At 36.7% G+C, this 9,418-nt stretch overlaps 1 protein-coding gene across 3 annotated transcripts; it reads right to left on the bottom strand.

Moving 5' to 3' along the window:
* Nucleotides 1-3,211: 3,211 nt before the first annotated feature.
* LOC111713620 (uncharacterized) lies at nucleotides 3,212-8,126 on the bottom strand. 3 transcript variants are annotated; one of them, XM_023488527.1, is made up of 7 exons: nucleotides 7,991-8,126; nucleotides 7,345-7,484; nucleotides 6,872-6,956; nucleotides 5,191-5,253; nucleotides 4,267-5,007; nucleotides 4,015-4,155; nucleotides 3,212-3,305 (listed from the first exon to the last, which is right to left on the bottom strand). In XM_023488527.1, exons 1-7 carry the CDS (start codon nucleotides 8,084-8,086, stop codon nucleotides 3,282-3,284), a joined length of 1,290 nt encoding a protein of 429 aa, XP_023344295.1. In that variant the 5' UTR covers nucleotides 8,087-8,126; the 3' UTR covers nucleotides 3,212-3,281. The 3 variants fall into 3 exon arrangements, with proteins under 3 accessions (XP_023344295.1, XP_023344296.1, XP_023344294.1); XM_023488528.1 differs by lacking the exon at nucleotides 3,212-3,305 and adding an exon at nucleotides 3,316-3,785 and having other exon boundaries at nucleotides 7,991-8,125; XM_023488526.1 differs by lacking the exon at nucleotides 3,212-3,305 and having other exon boundaries at nucleotides 3,792-4,155.
* Between the last annotated feature and the right edge of the window lie 1,292 nt (nucleotides 8,127-9,418).

The following is a 9,418-nucleotide window of genomic DNA, read 5'->3' as shown; positions in this document are numbered from 1 at the left end:
CCTAGCTCGTATCAGACACCTCTTTCATAAGGCAGAAAAAATACCAGACATTAATCAATGGAAAACAGGAACATCGTCAGTACAGCTACTCCAGCTTACGGGACCTTCAATCTTTGCTGAAAATCCTTATCGCCTCAAAGAAATGGACCTCACTGCATATACAGCCATCACATGTGGATCCAAACTACTCCTGAAGTCAGGGATCACAACCATGGAAAGATATAAGTTCTTAAATCTATCGCCAACAAAGAAAACCTTCCTATGTACCTCAGGTTTCACCAATATAGGGTTCTATCCTAGTTTAACCCACTCAATACCAGTGTTACCTGACAACGCATTCATCAATCAGGTTTCAAAGATAGCGGAAACTACTAAAACACTGCCAATCATTGTGGAGTTTAATATCCAAGAGAACCTAAGCACTATACCAGCAGACAAATGGAAATCCTACCTAACTGATCATCAAGAATCATACTGTTTAGGTTTCTGCTTACAGATACTACATGTAAAAACAAAGACAAGGCCCTTAGCAGCGGAGAACCGAACATTCATAATAATTGGACAGTCTACTTTATACCACCAAGACTTGGATTTACGATCTCTCGTAGATCTAACAGACATTATCAACATGAACCTCCAGACCGCTGCTCTCACATTCAGACTACCGCTGATATTGCCATCAGCATTAGTAGGTTTTAGTGGCGACATATCCATACCCCTTATCAGCTGCCCCAAACAAGCAACTTTTACTCCAGAGGGTCAAATGTCAGACTATAGCCACCATCAGGGTTTAAGACTCCTCTTCACCATTATCGACAGCCTTAAAATGATAGATGACGTGCAACTTATGCCCTCCTTCCGGGCACACATGGTAAAGGACCCAATTATTTAATTAATCCCAAAATTAATAAAAATAAAACCTGATAAAATAAAAACAGTCAAATTATAAATTAATCATTGTACCATTTTACTAACCTTCCTTTTATTTAGGCACAGGAGCATTCATAATTCTGTTCCTCTCCTCATACTGCTGGTCGTCAAACCTCCAACCATTCTACAAGGAAAAGCCATTAATATTAAATAGAGAATATCATCAAGTCAATATAGACATTTTTTTAAAAGTAGCAAACATCCAAATCTTTGCCACTGACACTTTTAATAACAATATTAAAAAATTCTTAACACCAGGTCAAAATCCTACACCAGATGTGACTTTACAAATAAAAACAATCACAGATCTATATACACTTTTATCAAATACATTAGATATTAGACAAAAATATACAAATCCAAAAATTCAAAAACAAGAAAACAAATGCGAAAATTTAATGGAAATATTTAGGGATGCAACTGCATCCTATTTAGTGAATGAGATTGAAATTTTGTCTAAAGATCTATACCCTGCATCTCAGGATATCTCGGATATTAGCAAATCTCAACGGACATCAAGCATTCTTATGCAGGTAATACTTAATTTAAACGAAATTATCTCTCATGTACAACATGAGACTACAGAATTAGAAAACTATTCAAATTACAGGACAACAGACAACACCCTTCTAGCAATACAAAATTCGTCATGCATTGAAAAAACATTAATGGAAAGTATCTCAGTTATTGGATTTTTACCAACAGCAACAGGTTTAAGCGTTTCCCTTACTATCAATCAATTCGAAAGCTCAGAAAACACTTTCAGCATAGTCTCCACCTCATACTTTGGCAGAGAACTTGATATATCAAACACATATCTTATAAATGAAAACCTGTTCAAATGCAAATGTCTATTTTCACACCAACAAATATTAACAGGATGTGATTGCACACCCTTCAATGACAAGTGTGCCACCGCCCTTACGGAAAATAATATCAAAAAATTTATAAAACTTTGCCCATTTATTGAAAGCCAACACTCCATACCAAAACTCACACACACGGGTGTATTATTTCCATTCTTTACACCGTTTACTGTAACTGACTCAAATCTTAACAATAAATTACCACAACAACAAACAAATCTGCCATTCCATGTCACAACCGGGAACCCAATTAAGATAGCATTTCAACAACAAACGTTAGTACTTCAAGCAAATACAAAACCAGACCTTGAAAACATTGACCTTTTAAACCTAAATGATGAGGAATTACGAATATTAGAGGAAAACTTTGTCCCTGTACCATGGGAAAACATTGTTAATTACATATCTTGGTCCGTTGGGGGTACATTTGGAATACTACTAATCCCCTTCCTCTTCTGTATTTGCAAATATAATAAAAAATTTAAAAACGTTAACACTCCTCATAACAGACGAAAAAGCGTACACTTAAAATTAAATCCCTTAATTTTTGTTTTATTTTAGATTCTGCTACAAGATGCAACTACAGCTACAAACCAAAAAGTTTTTTTTTCTTGAATGTATTAACATTCTATTGTAAATATATTTTTTTCAACAAATATGTAGTTATATTTTATGTTCGGTATTAAAGTAAATCAAAATTTATTCAATCTCTAAGTTTCGTCTTGTTAATCCTAACCAACGTGAAATTAAAAATTCTCATTAACTAAATACACAGTCACATAACTATAATCGGGAGTAAAATCAGAATTTAAGAAGTGCTTACATTTACTTAAATATCATTAGCATTTTTGTCAAAAAGCATAGAAAATATTTGGACAAACAGTCTTAACTAAAACAAACACCGTAAAAGGATTAGTATACCATTATCTTCTCACTCAAAATTTAAAACCTTTCATTTAACACCAGTAAAACCTTACACATTAATTCAAATTTAATTTACACTGACACCCTATACCCCGGATCCAACTAACTTCACAGTTTCTCTTAAAATCAAGGATCAATCAGAATTGAAAAGATCCCCAGCTAAAAATATCATTTTTGTCATAAGTCCAGATCAAGAAAAATTTTACCAATTTTATTAATTTAGACCAAATCAAATTACATGAATTCAGACCTTTTATGAACATTTAGGAATATACCAAACCAAAATCTTTTCAAATCTTTCCTGTTTTTCATCTTTGCCACAGAAATTCTTTTTCGCAAAAGCAAATAAACCATAATTGGCACACTTCAAAATATAAACAAAAAATTCTAAATTAAACTCTTACAACGTCTTCTATATTACAAATAAAATGTATATTCCAACTCGTACACAAAGGCGTGCAATGTCAATTGCGAACCTATATATTACCTTCAATTAATCCAGATTCAAATTAAGATCAAATTACAACGCTAAATTAGCCAATATCCTTCTTCCGGTTTTAATTATACATAGGAAGTCTCAATCCTCTGAAAATAACATAAACAGATACAAATAAACTCAAATCTTCAAACGTATTTATTTTTCTTCCACTTTTGATTATTTACACAATTGTTTTCTCCTTACTTATTTGGGAAAACTTTCAGAACTGAAATATACATATTTTCCCAAAACGAAGAAAACTTATTTTACAAAAATATTTGTAATTATTCCAAAAAAAAATTTATAAATTCTCCAAAGTCACGGTGTTCAAACTTAAAATAACAAACATCTCAAAGAAAACATATAAACTTAGACCGTAGCCTAAGACCGTGAACAAAACTAAACTTAGACCGTAGCCTAAGACCGTGAACAAAACAAAACTTAGACCGTAGCCTAAGACCGTGAACAAAACAAAACTTAGACCGTAGCCTAAAACCGTGAACAAAACAAAACTTAGACCTTAGCCTAAGACCATGAACAAGATTAACAAATCGTATCATAATAAATCAAGTGATATAATTATATCACTACCGAGTTATCTCATTCATAATATATCAAAATTCAAGAATTGAACAAAAGAAAAGCAAAAAATATTCTTTTTAAACAAATCAACAACCCTCCTACTCCCACAAAAAAATAAAGAAAGACTAAAACTCATCCATTATCAAAAACTATGTTTAATCCCATAAAACCCGCCTTTAAGCATAGACTATCAAAGAAAAGATACACTATTAAATTATGAATAAGATAACTGCCCTTAGGATACTTCTTTGTTGGAATATGGGTCCTTTTGGGACGAATATTGGCGGGCGGAGTACGCTGGACATTGCCTCCGCCACGGAAAGGAAAACCGACCTCATCTCCTACCCTCGCAGCCTCGACCTGTCGCGCAAAAGCCTAAAAACAATACTTATTACAGGTTAGGAGATAAAACAAACTATAAATCGAACATCAATCCATTTTCAATTTTGTCCATTATTGTTAACTTTCTAATCAATCAAATTTTACCTCAAAAGGACTAGATCCTTCGCTAACACAGGAACCTTCCGCGGACTGCGGAAACGGAGTCTTTCTGTATTCTTTATTGCGTGTTACAGGAGTTCCCTCATCACAACCAGCTGATGCAGTTTTATCCCCGAGATCATTCTCCTTCTCCGGTCCAATCTGTTCTTGTTCCCCAATACTCTCTGCAGCTCCAGCAGCTTCGATACTATCACCAGTCTCCTTCTCTCGACCAACTGGTACACATCCAATCTCCGTGACTCCCTGATCCCGCACCTCCAGCACAGGAGCATTGACATCCTCGTAAATAGTATTAGGTTCAACTCCGCTTTTACCCTTCTCGGGCACAGGTAATACTTCAGCCCTTACACTTAGTGCAGTACCACCCAGGTCTCTTGGAAGACCACCTTGATCATCATTTAGACCCCTTACATCAGGGACCTCAGGATAAACTCTCCCTGGCAACAAAGGCCTCTCCATTGGAACATGAGGTCCAACGGCACCAGGAAAACCCCAGGGTGGCACATACGGCGGTAAAAATCCGGGCGGTGGGTAGCTCGAAAACGTGGAAAACACGGGGGCAGGCCCAACAGGCAAAGGAACAGTAGGTACGCATTCCTCAGCTGAAGGAGGCGACTGAACCTCATTACTTCCATCTTGAGGCAAATTATCAACCTTGGGTGGTAGCTTCCTCATGAGCAACTTCTTTTTAACACCGCCCCGCGTTTCAACAGATTCAACGACGACCTAAAAACAACACACTAAATACTTCACAAACACATGATAATTCATACAACAGTTTTAAACAAACACCAAAAAAATAACATGACTCCAGATACCAAAAGAAAAATTATTAAAAACTTCTTTTCATTCCCATTCACTCAAAGTACTACTATAAAACAGACCAATATTTTTAGGAAATATTTTTACCTCACCAGACCGTCCACGACAAGCCTTACAAGTAACACAACACAGAACTGCTCTAAAACATCCCTAAAAACGAGCAAATTAAAAATTTTATTTCACAATCAGTTCAAAATATCAAAGCCCAGTAACATTTTTGCAAAAACAAACGCTGAAAATACTTATTTTAATCTATTCATACTTGTATAAATCAAAACACACTTTAAAAACACATATTCTTTCGTCTCAACACTTACAACTCAATAAAGAATCACTCCATCTTTAAACATAGTATTAGAATATATAAACTTTATTAAAATAAAGATATATACAAAAAGAATCAATCCCGACAATAATGATCCACCATGTAGCGAGTGATCTGGCTCTGTAGTCCTTCAAAATCTTGCTTAAGCCGGATCAACCTCATCAAACCCGTCAAAATACGACGCTCAATGTTAAGAGCATCGATATCGCCATATCCCACGTTCGAATTCATCGACTGCACATGCTGCAAATTATGACGATACATCGACCTCAGGAACTCAATAGTGTTCAGCTCATCAGCCAACATCGGAAGGATTCCAGGACTAGTATCCTGATCAGGAACCTTAAAGAAATCATTTACCCAATCCCTCAATCCCAAAAACCGCTGCCTCAGCTTATGGATGTCACCTTCTCGAACGAGCCTGGGGAAAGATGAAACAGAAACGATTCTTATATTACGGCCCTGCCTTAACCGAGCAGCACGGCCAAAATCCACACCTGGTCCCGCTCCGCCAATTGCGTCAGGTCGAATCGGGCTCTCTTTCTCTTGGCTTTTCGCTTCCTTTTCCCCTTCCTCCTCTTCCTCGTCATCTCCATCTCCGTCATCATCCCCATCTTCTTGATCATCACCGTCTTCCTCTCCTTCCCCATCTTCTACAACATGTCCCTCTGCTAGCTCAGCATTATTATCCTCCTCACAAGCATCGTCATCAGAGTCATCACTACTTGATGAAACAATATCGGAAGGGCTATCCATGCAATCACACAACACCCTTCCACAAGGACAACAATCTTCATCCATTTCTTCAGATTCAAGGAAAGCACCCGAGGCACTCTCTACGGCAAGCCTCTTCCTCTCGCTCTCCTCAAGCTTCTTCCTCTCCTCAGCAAGTTTCTTCCTCTCGCTCTCCTCAAGTTTCTCCCTCTCCTCAGCAAGTTTCTTCTTCTCGCTCTCCTCAAGTTTCTTTCTTTCTCTCTCCTCAGCAAACTTCTGCCTCAGCCGCAGAATAAATTCACACTCGGAACCGTCATCAGAAGAATCATCATCAGAAGTACTCATCCCACAATGGCAGGAAGTTTCAGCAAACCTACAGCTTCCGCAAACAAATTGGGAGGTCATCCTTTCCTCCTTAGCCTCAACACAACTGCTCCCCTCTCGTGTATCACGCGGTTCCTCATGAAACTCGTCACTCACGTCACTCACAGGTGCATACACCGTAACCAAACCAGGACTATCTATCTCGTCCACAGCACTAATAAGTTCGTCCATTCTTTCAGACATATCGTCAAATACTAACATACAAACCACCCAACGCTCACAAATTATACACATTCCAGGCCATATCAGAAACCCAATGGAGGATTAAAATTATCAGATTAAAATCTAAAATATTTACTGATCAAACTCAAACATTATCAAACCATCAAAAACATAAATACTCACTTTACAGGCAGGAACAAATCGGTTGTCCTTCATCACATCCAGCAAAACAGTTACCAAGTACTGGAAGCTAATGGTCCAACCACACCTAGAAAAGAAACAAACAAAATTATAATAAATCTAAAATCATCCATCAAACACATTCCTCAAAATCAGTGTAGGTTCAAAAGTATCAAATTACAACTATCATACCAAATATCAATTTCATCAAATATCCTCCACTACAATCTATCAATAACCAAAACAAATTTTGCGAAATATAAAAACCCAACTAAAACATTAATCACTCCTCATCTATGACAGAAATATTACATTAAAAATGTTTACCCCAACTAACAAAACCTTATCCAATAACATTCACAACTATAATTAAAAACCAAACCTCGACAACACAATATATTATAAATATCGAATATAATCCTACACAAATCCATAGATTAGAAACCGAACTACTTATTAACAAAACCAATACTAACCTCGCCATCACTTCCCACAGAACAAACAAGGACACTCCACAGACAAAGCCCGTAAGGACACCCAACAAGAACAAGAACACCGCCTGACCTCCATCCACATCCAAAAGAGGACAACCACTCTCCAAAGGGATAACAGCAGTCTAAATAAGAAACAAATATCAAAAAAAACCGCTCAAAATCTTAATTGAAATATCCTTCAAAAGTTTAGACAAATGGAATAACGAAAATAATGTGGCACCCTAGTTCCATCTACCCTTTAAAAGACCCATCACAATTAAACATACCTTGAGCGACACATACAAACAAATCAAACACAAATTCAACATACACCCCAAAATTAGCGCGGCATACAAAAAAAAATCACAACAAAGGGGTTACTAACTAGAATGAATCATGAAAAACAGTGGCATCTGAAATTCAATCTACTATTTCCCCTCTACCAAACTTATACCCACAAACATTTTGATGCTAAAATAAAAACATGGCGATAAAATAAATATTAAATCATTTTGCCATAGTTCAAGGCAGTACTAAATTCACTAAGTCATACTGTACTAAGGAAGAACCTGAAATCAAGTACACTAATTACAGGCCTTAGCTAATACAGTGCCATCAAAAGAATTACAGTACACCAAAAATGTTTTACCTTAAACAACAAGTGGGTCCCATTGTATCCCAGGAACTCCTCTTTAAAAACAGAATAAAAATCCGGCAGAGGGAACAACGATACTAAACTCGGCATTGTAAATCCCCCTCTGCAAATAAATAATAATTCACTACTTTCACAAAATCGCCTTGATCTATAATAAAATATTAAACGCACACTAAAACAAAAAATCTCAAAAAATATACACAATAAAACTGAAATTGCATCCACGAGGAATCGAGCGCGTGTAGAAATTTCTAGATTAAATGGCAGCCAGTCGAGTCGAGCGCTCACTACAACCGCCCATCATGCACCAGTGGAGGAATCTTCTTCAAAATATAACCTCAGAAAATCCATCGGCACCGACTGGACGATCAACTAAATAATAATACAGTAAATCATAACCAACACAATCAAAACATAAACCTTAACAACATTTTAAAGAAAAACAGCAAATTTTAAACACCAAACAAGATAAAAATAACAAAAATTGCACGTCAAAATAGAATCATTCCCTCCACTGCTCCGCGGCTTTCACAAACTCCCCCCAATAAGAAAGCGCTCACAAATAAACTATACAATTACAACTCCATCTAACGGGAGCTTCAAGCATTATTACTTGGTATAAGATTTCATTATTAAAAGGCTTCCTAACCACAACACCAGTTAAAAATTAATCAATGGAAACGCCGGACTTTTAAAATAATCAATATTCACCATTTAAAACGGACATTTCCAGATTCTCAGAGCGTCCAGTCCTTCGAGAACCTCCGAGTACAGAAGATGCTCCTAAATACATTTCATCGACCGAACCTCGCAATATCGGAGCTTCCTCATATCGTACAGACCTAACTCGGCGACGTCTCCAAACACCACAACAACCACTTCTACACTTCCAACCTAAAATAACGATCGTCATCACCCAGAGAGAACATGTCTCATTACCACCTCATTTAACTTACCCTGGAATACCTTGATGATTTCAAACATAAACCAAAATCCGAACAATATTAAACAGAACTGCATCCAAACATCTTTACCAAGAGCAACATACAAACCGGGACCCAGCTCCTTCGTATCCGGTGGTATAAACCCACCATCGAAATCATCAGTAGTGATCAAGGCCGAGCTGGTACTTGAAATAACAACAATATCTCCCTCATCAATTACACCAGAAGTTACCTCCTCATCATCAAGCGCAGGTAGTATCATTATCACTCTGTAAATACTTCCTTATTTTACAAAAATAACAACCATTTTTGATTCTAAATGCTTATAAAAAAAAACAAAAGTAATAATTATCACTCATTTCCCAATCATCAGTTTGCAAGAAAAAACATTTTAAAACAGAGGAAGGAAGCGTAGCTATTCTAGATAGCTGTTTCTAACAAACTGAAATAAAACCCCACTTGTACTTCCTTTCACCCC

This window comes from Eurytemora carolleeae, unplaced genomic scaffold, assembly GCF_000591075.1.
Source record: "Eurytemora carolleeae unplaced genomic scaffold, Eaff_2.0 scaffold1456, whole genome shotgun sequence".
In the NCBI taxonomy this organism is placed as follows: Eukaryota; Metazoa; Arthropoda; class Copepoda; order Calanoida; family Temoridae; genus Eurytemora; species Eurytemora carolleeae.
Note: the sequence above shows the minus strand (reverse complement) of the source record. Positions and strands in the feature narration are given on the sequence as shown.

What these genes read in the sequence shown, in the direction of transcription:
- LOC111713620 (XM_023488526.1), bottom strand. Translation starts at nt 8,086, where the DNA reads ATGCCGAGTTTAGTATCGTTGTTCCCTCTGCCGGATTTTTATTCTGTT. An exon ending in GGACCCACTTGTTGTTTAAG is followed by an intron (nt 7,485 to 7,990) that starts GTAAAACATTTT and finishes TTTCTTATTTAG; the next exon opens with ACTGCTGTTATCCCTTTGGA. An exon ending in AAGGATCTAGTCCTTTTGAG is followed by an intron (nt 4,156 to 4,266) that starts GTAAAATTTGAT and finishes TATTGTTTTTAG; the next exon opens with GCTTTTGCGCGACAGGTCGA.